Source organism: Agelaius tricolor, unplaced genomic scaffold, assembly GCF_023055355.1.
Source record: "Agelaius tricolor isolate 1412-34295 unplaced genomic scaffold, bAgeTri1.0.p SCAF_1, whole genome shotgun sequence".
NCBI classification, from domain to species: domain Eukaryota; kingdom Metazoa; phylum Chordata; class Aves; order Passeriformes; family Icteridae; genus Agelaius; species Agelaius tricolor.
The window spans coordinates 109,475,857-109,497,527 of record NW_027269261.1 but is presented as its reverse complement, the minus strand read 5'-3'; the positions used below and the strand labels follow the sequence as shown (position 1 = coordinate 109,497,527).

The 21,671-nt window shown below is 42.1% G+C and overlaps 1 protein-coding gene and 1 long non-coding RNA gene across 2 annotated transcripts in view; one reads left to right on the top strand and one right to left on the bottom strand.

The window, feature by feature from the left end:
• The window catches only part of RCAN2 (regulator of calcineurin 2), an 85,056-nt gene extending 74,729 nt beyond the window's left edge, over positions 1-10,327 (bottom strand). The window contains exons 1-2 of the mRNA XM_071447083.1: positions 10,211-10,327; positions 2,310-2,536 (exon numbers count right to left, since the gene is read on the bottom strand). Of these exons, the coding sequence (XP_071303184.1) occupies positions 2,310-2,534 (225 nt within the window). The 5' untranslated portion in view covers positions 2,535-2,536; positions 10,211-10,327. The remainder of the gene's footprint in view (positions 1-2,309; positions 2,537-10,210) is intronic.
• An 838-nt stretch (positions 10,328-11,165) lies between these two features.
• LOC139593432 (uncharacterized) lies at positions 11,166-17,201 on the top strand. The gene is made up of 3 exons (XR_011680305.1): positions 11,166-11,247; positions 16,309-16,375; positions 17,111-17,201. It is a non-coding gene; the product is annotated as an uncharacterized lncRNA (long non-coding RNA).
• The last annotated feature ends 4,470 nt before the right edge of the window (positions 17,202-21,671 follow it).

Below are 21,671 nucleotides of genomic sequence, written 5' to 3'. Positions count from 1 at the left end.
TCACTTTACTCCTAAAAGTGCAGGTCAAGAGTAAAAGTCAAAAATACATTACAAAAAGCTTTACTTTCTGCAGAATGAACACCCCAACTAAACAATTTTAGATATAACCAGTACTATAGTTCATACTTTTTAGAAGCTTAGTGTACCATTACATATACTTTGGGTCAATATATAATTGAAGATATGATTGTTAGCACCATTTATGAACAGTGATCATGTGATATTTTAAAATTTAGTTTAGCAACTTGACAATATTTTTATTTTGAATTCATGTGTGCTCTTATCTTGCAGCAACAGTTATTAATAGAAAGGATTATGGATATTAATCAACTGGAAACACAAGAACATGTTCTACAGGAATAATAAAAACGATCATCAACTCCCCAGGTTCTTGGACTTAATGAGAAATCTGAAGGTAATCCCATCTTGTTAAATAGAGACTTAGAGGAGTAAGCACTTACCTGCAAACAGAGCTTCAACCCACAGCAGGCACAGGGCGTTCACAGACCCACGTGGCACAGAACATCCACCTCCACAACCCAGCTGCTATTCTTAAGACACATCCTTAAGTCCTGCAAGTCTTTGGGGATTGCTATCCCACATACTTACATAATCATCCATTCCATTTTCTAACTAAGCCATCAGCTAAAAAGCAGAATGCAGCTCTCAAAAGGGAAAGCTCAGGAGCAAGTGGGGATAGAATCTCTGCAGGGTAAACAGAGAGATTCTCTACTTCCAGGTGGGCTTCTGCTTTCTCCCTTTAAAATTGGATTTCAGACCCCTTCAATTTTAGTCAAGCTCATTACCAGATGGTGATAAAATTCTGGAAAATGGCAGAATGTAAATGCAAGATGCTTATTAGCAAAAGGCCTGTTCAATAAAATAGGGAACTGGTTTTCAAAATTGCAATTTAGAGTGCAGAATTTGTAATACATAATTGCCCATTTTAAAGCTCATATTGCTGCACTAATCTATATTACTCAAACATACACGAGACATTATTACAGAAGACAAAAATGCCTAAAAAACTAAACCCAAATAATTCCACTTGTACAGCCTCACCAGACATCACTTTCAGTACCTTTAACAGGGAGCCTGTATCCTTAGAAATCTTGCTTTATTCCTCTTATATCTGGAAATCCCCCCACTAAAAAGTCTTTGTCCATTCTGGCCAGCTCTGGTCCCAGTGATTTTGTAGTTTTATCTGGGTACCTCAGACAGTTTCTGGCAAAACCCACTGTACCACTGCCAGCTTGTTTCTGAATCAAAAATTCTGAACAGGACACTCAAGTAGCTTGAGATGTGCCTATAACAATTAGCTCAGACTCATTTCATCAGACAATAAAGCCCCAAGCTAGCAGTTTTATATTCTTGAAGTCTCAGTCAGAAATAGTACTAGACTAAGAAACAGGAACTGAATGCTTCCTACAAGAGTTGATTTTTTGTTATTATTATTATCTTAAGACCATGTTGTTCTCAACATTGTTTTAGATTAATTGCAGAGTTCAAAATATTGTCATGAAGTTTCTCATGTGTTTTTATCTAGAAAATCTGAAGTGAATGACAGTGAGAACACAATATTACTGAAAATTTAAAACACGCCAGACCTTATCTCTCTCCTCTACAAGTACATGAAAGGAGGTTGGAGTGAGGCAGGTGGTGGTCTCTTATCCAAATCAGCAATCAGTACGACATAAGGAAAAGGTCTCAAGGCATGCCAGGGGAGGTTTAGTTTGGATATTAGGAAAAAATTATCCACCAAAAGGGTTGTCAAGCACTGGAACAGGCTGCCCAGGGAAGGGGTTGAGTCACCAGCCCTGGAGGGGTTTAAAAGATGTGTATGTGTGGCACTTGGGGACACAGTTTAGTGGTGGGCTTGGCAGGGCTGGGCTAATGGTTGGACTCAATCTTAAAGGTCTTGCCAACCTAAGGATTCTCTAATTCTGTGAGAAAATACAGAAAGGCAGCCTCTCATCTCAGTGATCTGTGATCAGCAAGCAGGAGCAGCCATCACATGCTTGACTTTGCTATTCCCACCATCCCTGCAGCCAAGGTTGCCATGAAGACACAAACATCCATTTCAGTATTCTGCAAATCTCAACAAAAGAAAAACATTTTTGTTGACCTCAGCTGACAAAGAGGCTTTTAAGCTCTTGAAATAAATGTCAAAGCAGAATGCTGCTGTTACCTTAGAAAGAAGTCATACTTGTGATCAAGTTTCTTTGCATGAAACTGTTTCACTGACAGCAATAAACAGATATAAAGCACAGGTTTCTCTTACAAGGAAAATCTGGAAACAGACACTGTACCTTACTGTCCTCATCCTCAAACACGGACTGGTGAACATTACAGGCGAAGAGAGAATTTGGGAGATCATTGAAATCAATTATTTCATGAAAATCTTCCTCTGCAAAACATCTCTTCAGGCCATTGTCTCCATTGATAGAGTAGAGCAGGAACTGTCCTCCATCCTCTGGGATGCAGCCATACTGGCCAAGGCCCCGCATTCCAAAGAAGTAAGAATCTCCCCTCATCCCTGGCAGCAGAGAAGATAACATCACACAGTTACACAATGTATTTAAATGTTCCACATCCACAAGGTAATCCTGAGATTCTTAAGTCTGGTGGCTCTGTTTTTACAAAGTAAATTTCACACAATTCCAAGGCAACAATTGGCCTCTGACACAGGGCACTGAGACCAGTCTGACCAAGGTTCAGACAGGGGCTTTAACTTCATTTATTAGCACAGAAAATGCTTAAACATACCAGTGCAAGTTTCTGAACACAAACAGAAGAGACATTACTTAAGGGCCCCTTGCCCTATGAGAAAACACTGTGCTGTATTTGGGTTTAAAAGAACCATGTTTGTTACTGGGCAGGCTGCTGGTGCTTCTGAGTCTGCAGCCAACTCAGGAAGTATAATGTCAGGGTAAGAAGAACTTTGAAAATAACCTTGAAATTTAAACCAGACTTCAAGAAAAAAAAAAAAAAAAAAAAGACCCTTATGGAAAGGAGCATGAACACAGCATGATCAAAAACCAGTACAACCAAGACACATCTCTGCTACACAGAACACGGCCAATTTTTTCTACAGTTTAAGTACAGAACTTGGGCTGGTTTTCAAAGCCCATTAGCAATTTCTTTGCATCTTAATCACACTAGGTAGCAAATAAAGTTAAGGGAAGAGTGGACTCAAGATGACTTTCAGCACTTTCAGGAAAGTCCTGCTGATTTTGGAGCCTTTATCCCAAATGCATCAGTAGAGAAAGGTAATTTTAAGGCACACAAAATGATGGGCACACATAATGAGCCCATACATTAAAAGGTATCACTACTGCTGTTATGAGAGAAAGCTTCATGCCAGCCAAGGGGAGTAAGTAAAGGTCCAATTAATGATCAGTGTGTTAATTAGTATTTAATCAGGTATTTAGCAGTCCTTAGTAGACATCAACTTATTGCATCTAGAGAGCCCCAGTAAATTAACTAGAAGTTTACTGGATAATAATCTATTCCCTTTTATTTGTTTCTTTCAATAACAATATACAATCATTAGCTGCTTTTCCTCCTAGCACAAGCATTTAGAGAGTTACATAAACTCAGTGTGCTCATCTGTTCTGCTCTGTCCTTGCTCTCTTGCATACTTGCTATTCTCTATAAATAGCTGTAAATATTAGCTCAAACACACGATATAGAACTGCTGTCCAAAATTAAACCATATGGGTTTATTACACTTAATCTCAGTAAAGCTAAATTATGGAGCTAATTTGCCATGGCTGTGCCTTTCATATAACCTCTGCTCTGAAATGAGATTTGGATGATGACAGAGCACATCATTCCATAACATAAGGTTATGGAAATATCAGTAATTGTTATTGCTGGAGTCTCAAGGCTAATGACAGAAGTTCTCAAGTACACAAGCTGAAGCCATGCTCAAAAGTACTGTGTTAACCTGAGGATGGGGTTTCAGGCTATCAAATACACACTTTGCTTTCAGCAGCTCAGCCCAGTAGTAGCACAACTACCTCCAACTAATTTCAGTTTAGAAATTAAATTCTGATTGGAAAGAGGAAGCCTGAACAAATGGCAGAAGAGATGGCTACAATTCAGGAGTACATGTTAGTGTAGGAGAGCTCACCCTCACAGTAACATTGCCTCTGGTATTTGAACCAACTCACTTAAGCTTTGTGTTACTGCACATTTCATGGTAAACACATCCAGGGAAATACTGGAAAGAAATCCTCATAGCAGCCAGAAACTTCACATCAGAATGCAGAATTTTCTCTAGAAAAAGCTTTAATAAATCATCTCCTCCAAAAACAATCATCCCTAAGCATGTTTGTCATCATGTCTAGCTTGTGTCATTAGGTTTATGGAAATGAACCTCAAGCCCAGTGTTACAAAACACAATTTACATGGCAGAGCAGACTTGTGCCAGGCTATGGGAAGAATTTCATTCACAACAGGCAAAAAAATTTGCAGCCAGGGAAGACGCTGACCATCTGAGAGTTACACTGGACATGCTAAAGTCGTAGAAATCTGGATTATAATGTTAAAGTTAACAAGTTTCATACCTCCTTTCCCAAGGCATAACAAGGCTAATTGTGCAGAGAAGCAAAGAATCTCAATTAAGAAAGAAGTCAGAAGTCTACAGGCTTCCTCACTAAGCAGTTGTTTATTTTTCTCTCCTGGGAGAGCCATATTATAAGTACTACATAGGAAAGCTTTTAAGTTAGGAATTTAGCAAAACCACTATGACAACAAAACAGAACAGGATTTTAAGTTATAACCATGAAGCTCAGGTTTTTAACCAATAACAAAATGAACATATGCTGCAGCAGCCAGGATTAGAAATTAATAAATATTTACATCCTGTTGCAGTAGTCTTGCTCTGCTAGAGCTCTTGGATAGAAAAAACTTGATTCTTTTTTTTTTCCAGCCAATTATTGAGACATTTTTGCCCAGTGGGACTTGGGTATTGGCCAAGTCTTTTGAAGAAAGTCACTGTCTCACAGGCTTGTGGCCAGCTCTTATCCCAGACTTGCAGGTGTCTGTGCCTGACAGGCATCTTCTAGTCTTAAGATACACCCAGAGCTCTGATTAGTGTTCCCTCCACTAGCAAATTAACTTAGACCTGATTCCTAAATCCTCTGCCCAATTGATGATGGCGTGGTTAAGAACACCTGCATGGAGTAACTGTTGTTTCACAGATTTTCCTTTGCCATGCATTGCACCATAGAAAGCACAGCAGCACAGTTAAAACAGAAATCTCACTAAGAAAATGTTCCCCTCCATGTTCACATACATGTTCCCCAAGAGAAACAAACTGCCCATGAGCCTGAGCTGAACGATAATCAGAGGGGACAAACATACTTGAATCAACATTTGTTAGCAGGCTTCAATCAGAAGTTATCCTCAGGCATAAGATGGAAAGCTTACATTTTTCCATATTATGAATAGTGTTACACATACAAACATTTACATATATATATATATATATATATATATATATATATATGTAAAAAATCATAACTACATATCCTTTATTATGTCTGTCAAACCTGAAGGCTCAGTTATCATGTTGTTGGTAGTGTTTTCTGGCTTCTTTGAAATGATTTAGCCACTTCAGGCAATCCTCTGACAAAAAAAAATATTCTCTTTCCAATTATTCAACTAATTTAGAATAAAAGAATTTATATTTCAAATCTCTTAAAACAATTAACTCTAAGTCATGTATCATCCATGAACTGGATTTCCATATCAAATAAACCTAATTAAAAGTAATCTTTTATGTTACAATAATACAATCACTGGATCACATTCCCATTTATGTTAAAGCTCCTTTCCACAGCTTCTGACAAAATTAGTTAATTTCATCCCCTTAGGATCCTTTTTATATTAAAAAAAACCAAAAATCCTCACATAACAGTAAACTGTACTTACCTTCCTTTTAAAATGCATGAATTCAAATCAAGTTATGCCTTTGCTTCTCCCCTCCCAAATCAGATTTTACAAATACTTGAGATACCAGAAATTGCCATACAGAATTTCAAAAATAGGGGCAACGCCATTAAAAAAAACAAATTATACACTAATATAGGCACTATCCAGAACCAATATTGATGCTAAATTATCCAAAATCTTACCTGGGATCATGACAGCAAACTCTGTCAGGATTGTTCCCCTGAAAAGTCTGTGGCACTGAGGCAAATTCAAACCTGAGCCAAACAACTTCATGGAACCTCCAGCTAAAGCTGAGCACTTGCCACATCCATTTATTCCCTTCATTTAAAGCCTACCTGAAGGTTATCTGTGTTATTTCTGAATTTGGTGTATGGTTTGGACCCTCAACTTTAATACATCCCACAGAATGAGAACCTCAAGAGTGCTGCACTTTTAACCCTTGGAGAACCACAGCAGCCACTTCCCTCCCAGACCCTACAAATCACTTCACTCTGACGTGGGTTACTTTAAACTTCCATGGTCCAGGTGTGCAAAGGTTTCTAATTTGGGAACTCTCCAAACACAAGGCAAACACCTTCCCACTGGCACAGGTCATGTCAGTGTTCAGCACCAGAGATGCTGTGACCAAAATCTCTGTAGAGATTCCAAGTGGGAGCTCTGTGTTCATTCTGTTACCTCACTATTTTTAGACACAGTACACCTCTAATTAAAATTAACAGAGGCCAGCAGAAAATTATATTCACTGGAAAACAGCAGTAGCTCACTGAAGTTTCTCTTTGAAAAATTACACTTATTTAATATAAAACTGAAAGGGTAAAGATGCACATCTTCTCATGAAGTCAGATCCCTGCAGAGCCAAAACCTTCAGCTGAAATTGCATTGAATTAAGACAATTTGAGGACATGAAGTGTCTGAATGGACCAATGCCTTCTCTATCACTGAGCATTTATGGATGTATCCACTGTTTTCATGGAAACTAATAAGGCATTTCCTTGGTGAACGTTTCCCTGTCTTTAGAGTTTTTAAAAAGAATCCCTGAGGGACATCAAGAAACAGGCACATATCTCTTGAAATCACTAGGAAACTTAACTTTTTTTATTAAACACTGCTTGCCATGACAAACAACATGACTAAAAATAGAATAAAGCAAACAAAACATTACAAATAGAGGCTTTAAATATAATCACTATAAACTAGAAGTATTATTAAGCTCTGAGTGCAAACCTGGAAACTGTAATCTGCAGGAATTTAAGAAAATTTGGAGGAAAAAACAAAGCAAGAAAAGTTGCAGTTTCTTTTGTAGAAGGGGTCCAGGAGAAGTGTAGAGATTCCATCTTGGCTTCTACTGAAAAAAAAGCCCCAAAAAAGCAATTTTTACCATAATTCAAAGGCAGGGGAGAGGCAGGAGGGAGGAAATCAAACCCAGTGAATAAGATCTTACTGCAAGAATAATTTTTTACTTAAAATATTCACTGACTTTACAGTAGCAGAGCCACCAATTTCAGTGGTGCCAGCCTAGGGCTGCACCTCCTGCTGAATCCAACTGGCCCCACACGGAAGGCTCTGTCAGAAAGCACAAATGTATCAGGGAAGGTCACAGAGTAACTTACTGGAATTTCATTCCACTCTGCACAGTGAACACTGGAGATGAGCATTACTTTTAATGGTGCTAATTCTTCACTGTGGAAAGCTCCTATGGACTTAAATAGAGGCTTTTTAGTTAATTAGAAAGAGCAGAACTGGACCTCACATGACAGGATTAATGAACTTTTGCAGCCTCAAAAGCAACAAGGACTACAGTGACCCCCACCCACAGCCCTCACCCTGATCTCCCACCTGGGCAAATTCCCTTACAGGAATCAAAATTATCAGTACAGGGAAGTCCACTCACATTTGAGCTCCAGTTTGGTTAGCACCACACAAAAATAGTGCCAATCTCCACTTTTCCTCTTACAAAAGTGGCAGATATGAGGAAGAGGATTTTAATTTTTTTTTTTCTAAATGCTAACTGGTGCAAATCCCAAATGTTCTAATCCTTTCCATTGACATTCTAGCCGCATTAAATTTAGCTGAGACTTGGGAACTATTTTTGGAAGCTTTTAACATCCAAAGGGACTATTCAGTTTTATTCCTCTAAAGCAGGAGTGGTCAGCTCAAGCAGTCCAAGACATGCACATCACACTGCAGGTTCAGCTGTGCCTCCCACACCAGGGATGTATCCTGAGACCACAAAGGGACTCTGGCATTGCCTTGATGATAATCTGCACCTCCAGCACTGGAGAAAACAACCCAGGAGGCACTGGTGAACCCAGCCAAGCCAAAATTCCAGTGCCACTGCACAAAAGGAATACCTTGGAGCAGCCAGTGCCAGGTGTGAAGGAAGATTCCCTGTGCTGTTCTTAAAGTCAAGAAGCTGAGCTTCAATCAGTTGGGCACTACAGTAACCATGGCAACATTAAGGTATTCAAAGAACCAAAAAAAAAAAAAAAAAAAAACCCAACAAAAAAAAAACCCACAAAAAAAAAAGACCCTCCCCAAACACAAAGAAAGCAGAACAAGCCTCCTGATCACCTTCACTTGGCCTCTATGCTAATCTATTTAAAGCAAGCCCGTTTCATAAGGGGCACACAGCATTAGAGCGTCACCGGCCTTCAGCCAGAGCTGTCACCTCACACAGGGGTCACTGGAACACTCGCTCAGCAGCCCTCAGAAACTCAGAACTGTGCCCCAAATCCCACCCAGAACTACCTGCAGCAGGAGCCATTCACAGGGCTTAACTCCTAGAAAACACTCAGGGACACAATGATGACTTGGAATAACATTTCAAAGTTTCCTCCTCTAAAAGGATTTCCTGCTAGCAAAATCTAGTAATTTATAAATTATTTAATTAATTACTCCAATGCAAAGAAAAATGTTTTCAACACAAACAATGACAAACCAAGCTACTGAATCTGAACACAAGCTACAATAGTTGGAAGGGGACAGACAAACTGAATCACACACCTGACAACTTCTCAGAAGTTTAAGGAGTATAGGACAGATCCTGCTGTGAAAGACAGTTAACAGAGATGATCATCTACAGAACATCTTCTTCTGTCCTTGTTCACTGAGATGTGTTAGCAGTTTTCTGTAATGTTTGACATTCTCACAGTATTCAGACTTCCATCTGTATAAGCATGATGGGCAACCATATAATTTAGCTTTACTGCAAGATAAATGCAGCAGTTTCTCAACACCAGTCATGTATTTTCATAGAATAGGAGTTTTCCTTTTCATCAGGGCAGCCACTCTAACTAGCTAAAAGACCAAACGATTTCCAAGAGCAAAATATGAAAGCTAAAGACAGAGGCTGGTGGTGTAAAGTATAACCCCTGATTAAACTACAATTCTCATTTATATGATTTCTTTCAGCTGTATAAACTTATCATACATTTGTTTTTAGGAACATTCATTAAAGTCCAAACTCAAGAAATAAATGAGCAGAATATTTTAAAGAGGTACAAAAGAATATAGGAGAGGTGAGGGGGAAAAAACCCCAAACCAGCAAGTTTGGAGAGCTATCTATTACATAAGCATTAAATGATATTGGCTTGGGATCACGGAATCACAGAATGGTTTGGGTTGGAAGGGATATTGAAAACCATCTCGTTCCAACCCCCTGCCATTGGCAGGAACACCTTCCACTATCCCAGGTTGCTCCAAGCCCCATGCAAGCTGGCCTTGGACTCTTCCAGGGATGGGGTACTCACATCTTCTCTGGGCAACCTCTGCCAGTGCCTCACCGGTCCCACAGTAAAGAACTTATTCCTAATATCTAATCTAAACCAACCTTTCTTCACTTCAAAGCCCCTTCATTCCCCCTCGGCGACAGCAGCCAAGTTTAAAGCATCCCGAGAAAAGCCTCTCTCTGAGGGCTCCCGGCGCAGCCTGCCCGAGCACCCGGTCCGGGTCTTCATCGACCCCGACCTGCTGCCAGCACGGCCGCAAACCCCCTTCCCACTTCCCCATCCCTCCTCGCAATCTCCTCCGCATCCCACCGGGGGAGACACCGATCCCGGCCCCAATCCCTCCCGAGGGGCGGCCGCCGCCTCGCCGCGCATCCCCCGAGAGCCGCGGGTGGAAGGAGCCCCGAGGGCAGCGCGGCGCCACGGGGGGCAGGTCCGCGGGGCGGTTGCGTAACCCAGGTCTGCCGGACAGCGCTGCGGCCACGGCGGGGAAGGAAACCCTGGGGAAGCGGCCGTGCCCTTACCTGCGGCTCGCTCGCCCTTCCCTTCCCTGCCCGTCCGGAGTCCGCCTCACTCCGCGCCCAACGCTCCCTCAGAGCACCCCGCGCCCGCCCGCGCCGCGCCCGCCAAGGTGGAGGACGGGGCGGCCCAATCAGCAACGCCCCCGCCTAAACAGGCAAGAGGCGCCGCCAATGAGAATGCGAGAAGCGCGCTGGTCCCGCCTCCCATACTCCAGGCCACGCCCCCAGCTCCCACGGCGACCCTACGGGAATCGGTGACCGGCGGGGCCCGTGAGGGGACAGGGGACAGAGGAGTGGGCACGGGGCATGCACGGGGACAGATGAGTGGTACCAGGCGAGCCGGGCAGGGATGTGTGGGGGACAAGGGATGACCGACGACGAGTGGCAGGTGTGTAGGGACAGGCGGGAGGGACACAGGGCAGTGAGGGGACACAGATGAGCCAGGGCGGGAGCTCCTGACACCTGAGCACACAGGGAGCGGTAGGAACCAGGCCGTGTTTGTGTTCCCGTGGCAAAGCTGCTCTCCCTCAAGGTGTCCGTGCCCATACCCTGAGGGTGAGGTGGGATTGGGTGAAGTCAGGTGGGGTGGGATGGGATGGCTTAGGGTAGGAGAGAGGTGGGGTAAGAGGGGATTCGCTCGGGATATACAGGATGGGTTGGAATGGGAGTGAAGAGGGGTGCGATGGGTGGAGTAAGTTAAGGTAGGGAAGAGGTGGTGTGGGATGGAATGGGAAGGAGTGGAAAGGAATGAAATGGAATGGAAGTGAGGAAAGATGGGGTAGGAGAGAGGTGGGATGGGATAGAACAGGAGTGAGAAAGGGTGATAGGATAAGGTAGGGGACAGGTGGGGTGGGATGGACATCTTCACAGTGCCAGGGCACCTCGCCATGGTTTTAGTGACAGCTCCTCAGGCCCTCCTGTGGTGATGTTGCAGGGGTCTTAATTACTCTGAAGGATGAAGCTCCCAAGACTATGTTCCCCTCAAATTGTCCTTTGGAGTGAGCTCCCTCTGGGATGGAGGCAGATCTTCAGGCTAACAGGTGAATCAGGGGTATCTCCCCACTAGAGATGATGCCAGACCAGAAGAAGCATTTGTAGGGCTCTAAAGGAAAGTCACGTTTACAATAGAAAAAGGCTGATGCTGGTCATGATTTTAAAAAGAAGAGAAAGCCCTCAGATGCCCCCAAGGCATGTTTTATTAAAAGAAGGGCTATTTTCTCTCTTCCAGCTGCACATCTGAGACTAACACTGATTTTCTGTGGTCTCTTTTCTTTGGAATGTAATACAAAGGGATTTAATCAATAGGGTGCTACAGAAACGTAAATAGGTTTTTGTAAAGATGGCTTTGAAAATCTATAGAATGTAATGAAGAACTAGAAGACTCCCTTGTAATTATTAAATACCCTATAAAAATCTATGTAAGGAATAATTCTCCATTAGTTAAAAGATATATAAAAAGATGTGTGCCATTTATAGCAGCACTTTCCAATAATAGCAGAAAATAAATAGTGTGAAGAATGAAATCAATAGTGTATCCCACCTCATCTCTGCAGGCAGCAAAGAGCAATGCATTGGAGATTGCTGTATTTGCAACAGAGGAGTTTCTTCCAGGTCCCTTAACTAAGGATTGACTTATGCCTTGATACCTTTCAGGGTTTCTGCTTCAGTTCTACTTTTATTTTTAAATGTGTAATAGGTAACTTATAATAGTAATTATTATTTTCATTGATTTGTCCTTGTGTCTAAAATATTGATCCCTGACCATGATCTTACTGCTTTAGGCATTATGCAGAACAGTAAGCAAGCTATGGAACCACAGATGTCACTATATATAAACTAATCAGGTTTTAAATCAAATTATCTGCTTGTTGGTTTTTGTTTTGGGAATTAAACCTGGTAGGATATTTTCCTTTGTCTCCATTTATGTGTGTTCCCTTTGCATGATGTGTTATTTTAATATTCTGAGTAGGAAGAGCATCCACTGGGCTTTTTCTGTCCTGCGTTTTATGTTATACAATTTCCTTGTGTCTTCTTATCTCCATCCTCTTAACTGTATCTTGTGTCTCAATTTTTATTAATTTTCATATTGGGAAGGATGTTTCCATTGTGATGAAGCTGCCCTGGCATATGTTTTCCTTGTAAAATAGGAATCTCTGCAGTTTTGAAAGCAAGTTAACCAACCTATGCTCAGGAAAAATCAGGAAAGCCAAGGTCAGCACTTTGGGTTTATATGCATCCAGGCACTATTGCTAAGATGAAGGGGAAAAATCCCTAAATTCCACTGATTGCAGTGAAATGTTCTTCAAAGCAGATAATTGTCAGAATGGCAGCAATTGTAGGATTTTAATATCCCCTGTTATAAGCATTAACGATTTCTATTAGGAAAGGTCACACAACAATATATTATTTAGACATGTAAAAATGGTGTTGCAAAAATAATAGGATAAGAGCAATTGAGAGAAGGTTCTTTGTGGAGTCCCACCCTTCACCCCAGAGCTGTTCAGGCCATGCACCCTGTGCCTCTTAAAGGCTGTGGCCATCTTCCCACAGCCCAAGTAGTTGCAGAGTGCCAAAACCTGGAGGAAGCTGTAATTCTGGAAAGGATACCAAAGGAGGTGATAAAACAGCTGCTACTTGCAGGATCCACAAGCAGTGCTGTGAGCTCATCCCACAGAACTGAGTGGGAGTTTGTTACTGATATCCCAGAGCACAGGCTTAGCCCGTCTCCTCCAAATCCTGAGCTGCTCATTATCTTCAGTCTGCACCTGCTTCCCATCTCCAGATTTAATCTGTAAGCAAAAGTGGCCTCTCAAGTGTGCTGAAGCAGACACTGAGAGTTTTAACACAACTGAAGCACTGTAACCAAAAGATTTTGCCCCCTGACAATGTTACCTTGATTTCTGATCATCAAAATACAAACCCTGGCTAAGTCCTGCAGCCTTTGCAGATGTTCTGGTGACAAATTCCCCTTTTTTAGAAGAAACAAGTAAGTAATGCCTGAAAATCTGTAGATGCTCAAGAAGTCAATGCTTCATCTTTTACATTTCTGCTTACTGGGATAATCCCAAATTCTTTGGCCAGATATGGATTATGATTTCTTGCAAATGGCTGAGTCTGGAGATTAGAATGGATAAAGCAAGTAAAATTAATGTTGACTCTGTCAGCATTATAATCTTGATTGTTTCTGTTTCTTTTTTAGAACATAAAAAACACAGTTAGATCCATCTAGCTTTGTCTTTTGTCTCCAGCAGCCAAGACTGGCTGCTTAGTAAATCAGTGTAAAAATAGGCTCTATGTTCTCCTATTTACCTTATAATATTCCAGCAACTAGGGAGGTAGGGATTTCTGGAATTCATGGTTGAATCTAAGTTACTCCACTTAGTAGCTACCAGTGGTCCTGTTCTCCAGGAGTTTTTGACTCTTTTTGAACCCATTTGTGGTTTTGCTTTCCACAATGTGCTGTGACAGGATAGTTCCTCACTGTGTAAAAACAATTTCAAGTCTTACCCCTGTTCATGAGTTCCTTTGTTATAGAGGCAGTAAATTTATTGTTTATACTTTCTCACCATCATCTGAGGACAAGGTGGATTGACTTGAGATGAAGGAAGAGGGCAGGTTTAGATTAGATATTAGGAAGAAATTCTTCCCCGTGAAGCTGTAGAAGCCTTGGCACAGGTTGCTCAGAGAAGCTGTAGATTCTCCATCCCTGGAAGTGTTCAAAGCCAGACTGGAGCAACCTGGTCTAGTGGAAGGTGTCCCTGCCCATGGCAGGGGTTGGAACAAGATGATCTTATAGGCTCCTTCCAAAGTATTCTGTGATTACTTTCTAGACTTTAACTGGATTTTTCTTCAGCTCTCCTTTTTAAATTTTATGTAGTTTTCTCTGTTTTCACTGGGAGACTTTATCACCATCCTCTCTAGCCTATCTAATTTTACAAGAAAACACTGCTTTGAAACTCTGATTCTGCTAAAATGACTGTTGAATTTTCCTGGGTCTGGAATAGACAAGAGCTGTCTGGCCAAGGGACTTTGAATAACTCTGAGCATCTGGGCTAAAGAGTCCTATGACTCTGGGGATCTCCTCATCATCTAAGGGGGAAACTACTGATTTTTAACATTTAGTTTCCCTTTTTGACCAAGGGAAAAGCCCCACACTGACATTTTCAGAGGGCTCTCCACTTCAGTCTCCAGATGTCCTGCAGTGCTGGAACCAGTGTCTGTGTGTGTGTGGTTGGGGTTATTTTTCCTTGTGCATTGCTTTGCACTTATCACTGCTGAACTTCATCTGCTGGTTTATCACCCAGTCACTCAGGGCAGTGAGACAACATTGCCTCGACACCTCTCCAGTGTCTGTGTGTGCTCAGCAACTGGAGAGCAGCTTAGCTGCAAAATATTACAGAGAAAAGCAAAAATGTGCAAAGCAAACACTGCCTCTTCTTGCTTTTTATCTACAGAGCATTTTACACCATTCTGGGTACAGGAATAATAATTGCACAAATGAAAAATTCCTGCTGGAAAGCAGGCTATCCTCTACCTGCTGTAAAGTTTCAGTGCCTGTAGTGCCCTTGTGCACATTACTCCAGGAGCAGGTTGATCATGGAGCAGAGCTGTTGCCTTTGGGGGCTTGGATATGCAGGGAAGCATGTGCTCCAGCTGGGATGTCTGTTCTCTCCAAATCTGGTACGTGGGGGTCAGGCAAGTGTGGAGCCCTAGAGAGGGCTTCCAGCAGCTAAAGGGGCTACAAAAGAGCTGGAGAGGGGCTTTTATTAGGGGCATGGAGTGCTAGAACATGGAAAAGGACCTTAAGCTGAAGGAAGGCAGGGTTAAATTAAGTATTGGGAAGAAATTCTTCCCTATGAGGGTGGTGAGGCCCTGGCACAGGTTGCCCAGAGAAGCTGTGGATGCCCCATCCCTGGAAGTGCTCAGGTTTGGGTTGGATGGGGTTTGGAACAATGTTGTCTAGTGGAAGGTGTCCCTGCCCATGGCAGGAGATGGAATGGGATGATCCTTAAGGTCCCTTCCAACCCAAACCAGCCTGTGATTCCATAAGAACCTGTGGACTGCTCTGGAACCCCTCAGCTCCCACATTTGCAGTGGGACACCCCCTGCATTTTGGCTCTGTTGCTCCCTAAATCTCCTCTCAGGCATATCCCTGTTGTTTCTGAGCATCTTCAGGAGCAGACAGAGGTCAGACAAGGAGCTTGTGTCTTTTAAGGCAACCAGAACAGGAATAAAGAATCTTTCCATTTAACATCTACTTCAGAGAGTGAGAGCTGTTAGAAAAAAATGAAGGGCTTTTTGATTTCACATTGCAAAAATTCCCTACCTAACATAAAGTCCCACAAAACAGAACTTTACTATCTTATAGCTAACCCTCTGCTTTAAAGACAACAAAAATGGCACGTCCCCATTTCTGTTGAAGGAATATTTTTAACCAAGAGATGTTTTTTCAGCCTAGATGCGTGATAGATCAAGGGGAAAAACAGGTTTCATTGACTTTTAAAACAACCTCCATTTCAAGAAAGAAAAACAAACCTTTTGTACTGTAATAAACAACATCCTTACAGTACAAGTGCAGCTCTCACATCTGAAATATTATGGCCAGATGCAAATTGTCACATTTGAATGAGGATGCTGAAATAGAAGGTTTTCATTTTGTTCCTTGTTTCTCTAAAATTTCTTTTAAAACTTCTTATGTCCTTTTCCAAGTGCTCTCAGCAGAGTCCTGGACTGTTTATTGCATAATTGGTTCATAAGGTCAAGGCCTGTACAAGCTACTGTGCACATTCAAAAGCAATCTTGGAGGTGTAGCCACAATTCAAGAGCATGACTGATGATGTCAGCCCAAATTCCTCAAGAATAAACTGTGGTTTGCTGCCATGTGTTAACAAGCAGAAACACTTGGTTTCTAGGATTTACCCAGTCAAACTACAGGAAGCTGAAACATCTGGCTTGTCAAAATGGTCACAAGGTTACAGAGGCAATGACAAAGATGTCAGAAAATTCAGTCCAGGAAATGAGCACAGTTTAACCACAAGATAAGTTTAGTCTCTAAACACACTGTCTTACCTTGCTGATGCACTGATTTCTATCTTTTTTAGATTTTAATTCTCCATGAATGAAACTCCATGTATTTTCAGGAAGTGCTAAACATCATGATGGTTTTTAGTAAGTAATTCTTACTACCTCTCCTGCTATTTCTTACATCTGTGATAAGAATTATTAGAAGAGACTTGCCCATTGTGACCCAAATGGAAATAAAAAAATGCAATGAGCCATAGCTATGTGACCTCAAGCCAAACGCTTCCAACTCATGTACCTAAATATAGACACCTAAATAAATGGCCTGGTTTTCAGGAGCACTGTGTGACTCTCAGAGTTGTAGGTGCTCTTAAAAATCAAGATGCTCATTTAGGTATCTAAGTACAGACTGAGTTTATGAATGTATTATTTAATTTGTTTCAGAATGTAAACAACTAAGAAAAAAACCAAAAAAGCTACTAGAAGTTTTATTTTTATATGTGCTAATTAGAAGGCCACAGAGTGTAATTCACTGCAAGACACAATTTACTCCTCTAAAGCAAATATTGTAGTAATTAATGTTTATTAATTGTTGAGAAGTAGAATTTAGGAGCCCTGTTTCTGAAGCAGTGCTAGACAGGTTTGATGGAGAAGTCCACTGTATGAGATTTATTTCCCTTTTATTAATCTTTATCCTTAATTATGGAGATTGACACAGGAAGGCTTTCCAAAATGTCATTTTAAGGAGCTTTGTTTATATTGAGAGATCATTAAAAAAATTCTGAATGTTTCAGTTTCCTTAAGTGTGATCCATAATCTTCAGGCTTCTCGTGTTTTTCTTTCTTCTCTGAAATTTTCATTCATTATTCTGGCACTTTTAAGTGACTACTGAAGGCATAATTGAAGTATCATGGGAAGCAGAAGGCTGTGTTATTAGTCAGCATGACACCACATACACATCCATTTAATGGAAAATAAGCAGGTAAGTAACAATTGAGACTCTATTTTTGAGCCTGAATTGTGCCTAGAAGTGAAAACTTAATTTTTCAATACTTCTACTAAGACATAATTTGGTTACAAACTTTTTCTTTGTGTGTGCTTGTATTTATATCATTGTATTATATATTTTAGCACTGGTTTTCTAGAGATCACATCAGTGACTGACAGTGATGATGCCAGTGCCCCTGTCCTGCCAGCCCTTGTGCAAGGGGAGCACTGGGGATGGCAAAATGGAAACAGTCTTGGTGACACAGATATTTTTGGGCAGTCACAGCTTCCACAGCACTGAGTCACTGCGGCAGAGCAACCTCTAAGGAGTGTCCTCCTTCCACATCAGCCAGAGGGAAGACTCTGCCCCCTGCTCCTGCTCTCCTAGCAGTGTGACACAGCTCCAGAAGGGATAGCCAGTCCATTCAGGAGTTATCTCCTACTAAGGCACTGATCTGCCAGGCTTACCCTTGCAGTGTTGCACTGCAACTTGAAGCTTTTCAGGCACTTGGCAGCCTGGATGTCTTAAAAAACCTGAAGGAAAATGTAAGCTGAGTTTACAGCTGAGCTGGGAAGGGGGAAAAAGAGCACTATTGAAGTTCCTAGGGAGGATGGAAACAGTAAATGGAAGATAAAAAGGAAAGATGAAACAGGGCCTGTAGTCTGATTGTGCCCTTTGCCTGCTCCAGGGCCACCTTGGGGAGCAGCCTGCTGTGCCATGAATGTCCTGTTCCACCAAGACATCCAGTGGCATGGCACCTTCCCAGGCTGTGACATCCAGTGGCATGGCACCTTCCCAAGCTGTGACATCCAGTGGCATGGCACCTTCCCCAGCTGTGACACCCAGGGCCATGACACCTTCCCAGGCTGTGACACCCAGGGCCATGGCACCTTCCCAAGCTGTGACATCCAGTGGCATGGCACCTTCCCAGGCTGTGACATCCAGTGGCATGGCACCTTCCCAAGCTGTGACATCCAGTGGCATGGCACCTTCCCAGGCTGTGACATCCAGTGGCATGGCACCTTCCCAGGCTGTGACATCCAGTGGCATGGCACCTTCCCAGGCTGTGAGAGCTGAGAGCCCAGCAGGCACGACAGCCCCAGCTTCCAGCTCCTTTGCCCAGCTTCCCCCTTTGACCCCTGTACAAAGATGCCAATGCTGAAAAGTCTCTGTGTGGAGGGATAAATGTTCCTTACCATGGTGTGGCAGCTCAGGGCAGATGTGATGGCAACAAATCACCTGGATTTGTCCTGGCTTCTGGATGTGTAGAGAACTCATTTCCTACAGACCCATATGACTGAATGTACAAACTGTGCATGTGCCCAAAACCTCTGAACCAGGCTGCAAGGCCAGAGTCTGCTGGAAAAATTTAGCTGGATATATTGATTTATACCCAAAAGACAGAATAAAACCATCTCCTGCTGATTCAGGCCTCTTTATTATTTTAAGGAACAACTAGATCATTGTGCTGAAACTGGCTTTTAACAAAGTGGTGCTTGATTTTACTTCATGGTAAGCAAAGACCAGTTGCCAGGATTTCAGATAGTAAAACATTCCTTGGTTTATTTTCTCAGAAAAAGGAACTCCAAACCTCAGCTTTAATGCCTGAAAACGCCCTAGTAATTATCCCCTTTTTATCTGCATATTATTCCAGCTCTATAAACAAGCTTAAAATAGTAAATTGTAATATTAAGATTTGGGCAAAAGAGCATCAAAGGCAGTATCTTCAGCTCTCGTGAATTTCTTAAAGAGCAGAACTCTTTGAGTATCTCAAGCTGCTTATCCATTTTAATCTGGGAATCCCATTCAGGGGCCCATGGCCTGATACTGGAAATCACTTGATTTTCTTCTGGTGTCAAGCAAACAGGAAATGCTTTTCTGAGCATTGATGGTCTTCAGAATAGAGGTCAGATAAAAGGCCAGTGCCTTGAAACTACCTGTGCCTCTGTGTCAGCAGTTACAAAGACCAACACTACGAACCCAGTGTGTTTAATTCAAATGAGTCAAGTCTGGCTACAATTGAGACCTTTGAGGGGAAGGTGTGACAGAGCCCCATCTTTAGCTTGGATCCTGCTTTACCAGTGCAAGACCCCACAGCAAGAATAGTTTGGACATGCAGTGCTGAGGGATCACATCCACAGAGCCTCTCTTGGATCTTCTTTGGGTCAGATCTTCACAGAACTCACTGGTAATTGCCTCTGAGCAAGGACAGAGGAAAAAGGGAATGCCAAGTCTTTCCATTCCATAATTATGCTTTGTAAATAACATGATCCTTCTTAGGTTTAGATTTCTCTGCCCAGCTGTGATTACATGATCTGAGAAATGCACTCAAAAAAAGATGTTTTCTGCCTTTGTGGACTACCTAGAAGTTGCTTTATGGAAACAGAATGCCCATATAGATAATTTAGATCTTCAGACTCTCCTGGTTTATGTTTTGCAGATTCCTGAAAAATAATGAGGTTGCCTTTTCCTCTTCCCTTCACCCCAGGAATGCACATGCTCCAGAGCAACAGCTTCTGTTTTGGAAAAATGGGCAATCTTGTTGTCAGGACTATTCATATAGAAATGTCATTTCAGTGCTTGGTAAAACAATTCCATTTCCTCATCTGCAGTTCTACCTCATTCCAGGTAGGAAGCTGCTCATTTTCCTTTCAGTCCACTGCAAAAAGGCACAGCAAGCTCCAAAGGCCCATCCACTATTGGAGAGCTCTGATCTCTCTCAGATTTATCAGGAGCTGTTTGCAATCCCAGCCAGGGCTGTTACAGTGCTATTGATGGGAGATGTAGAATCTCCTCTCCAGCACTGCTTGTTTTTGTAACCAAAATCCATGTTAGGGCCTTCAAGCAAAGTATCCCATGTGACAATCATTTGCCATCACTCTTTCCTCACTTGCCTTTTTCAAAGTTGGAAAGATGATGTATGGTGTCTTTAGAGCAGGAAGAGTGCAGCTAGGAATGTTAGAGTACAGATGTAGTTCCTACTCACAGGCAGCTGCTACTCAGCCTTCTGGACAATGCTCCTCCATAGGGGTTGGTTTTATGAAAGGAAGTTGTCTTTTCACTCAACAAGGAACTTGTCCATAATCTTTAAATGCCAAGCTTTGCATTAAAAACAAAGTATTTCTGAAGACTGTGGGTTACAGCTGTTTTATCATCCTCTTAAAAACTGTGAATTAAGAGATTTAAAATATTTCTCCTGAGTGTTTTGATTGTAACTCTACAAGTAGTGTAATTTACCAGTAGCACACATCAGGAAGACATGTAGCTCATCCAAAGCCTTCCAGACAGCCATTGCTATCAATAACCAGGCAGGAGTGCTCTGATGAGTGGGAGCAACAGCTTTTAAGCCATACAGACTTTGCAGCAGTAGGTAATTGTCATTATTACCCCAGAGTGAGGAAAACAGGGATGAAGTGATTCACCCAAAGAGCACTGTGAGTCAATTGGGGAGCTGGGAATAGAGTGCAGAATTCCCTGCATTATCCATTGGAGGCCTCAGATAATATCATTTCATAAATGCTCTATCTTTGTAAAGACTTCAGTGCTATAATTATCTTCCCAGGACTCTCATGGAAACAAGATATTTATAACTCCATTAAGCCTTTCCTGGTAATTTTATGATCAAAGTGAAAAACCCAAATAATGCTGTGCCAATCAGTCGCATGTCCAATGTCATCCAGAATGGCCACATGATGAAAGCCTCTCCTTGGCTGTTGCAATTAAGTGCTTGCTACCTTCTGACTGCCTTTCCTGTGTCCAATTCCCCTTCTACCACATGGTGGACAGGGAGTATTTTTTGCAGTGTGATGAGCCACACATTTAGAATGTACCAAATAACTGGGAAAGATGCTTGTTGGCAACAGAGCCTACTGGTTTGGGCTATAAATGCTTCCTAAAATCCTTTCAGGTGTGCCAGGTTCACCTAAAATGAGGAAAGCCATCTCAGTATTTCCACTAACCTTTGTATGCCCTTAAAATTGCAATCCTGATGCCAAGACTAACTCTAAACAACAGGTTAGGGACTGAGGCTTTTGGACCCTGGTTCAGCAAAGCACTTAAGCCTGTGCTTAAATCAAAATCCATTCTTATTCCCCAGATCCATTTTAAGTGTTTGTTTAAGGCAAAACACATGCTTAAGTTGAGTTTTGCTTGGCAAAGTGCCTAAGCCCAGCACAGAGCAAGGGCCTTAAAATTAATTTCTTTTTGAGGGAAAGTCATTATTTTTAGCCCACCTCTCAATGGCCACAGCACTATCTTTTAGTCCCCAGACAGCTATTTTGAGGAGGTGTATGTGCTAAGCTGAAAGTTCTGGGTTCTGTGACAATCAGTGGCACAGAAAAAAGAAAGACCACTTGACATACTTGGCTTGAGAGGGGCCTTTGGGGAGGCTTATTAGAGGGAAGACATGAAAGAAGTTGTGATTATTCTGGGAGGTGGCTGCTGATACTGTGGGTG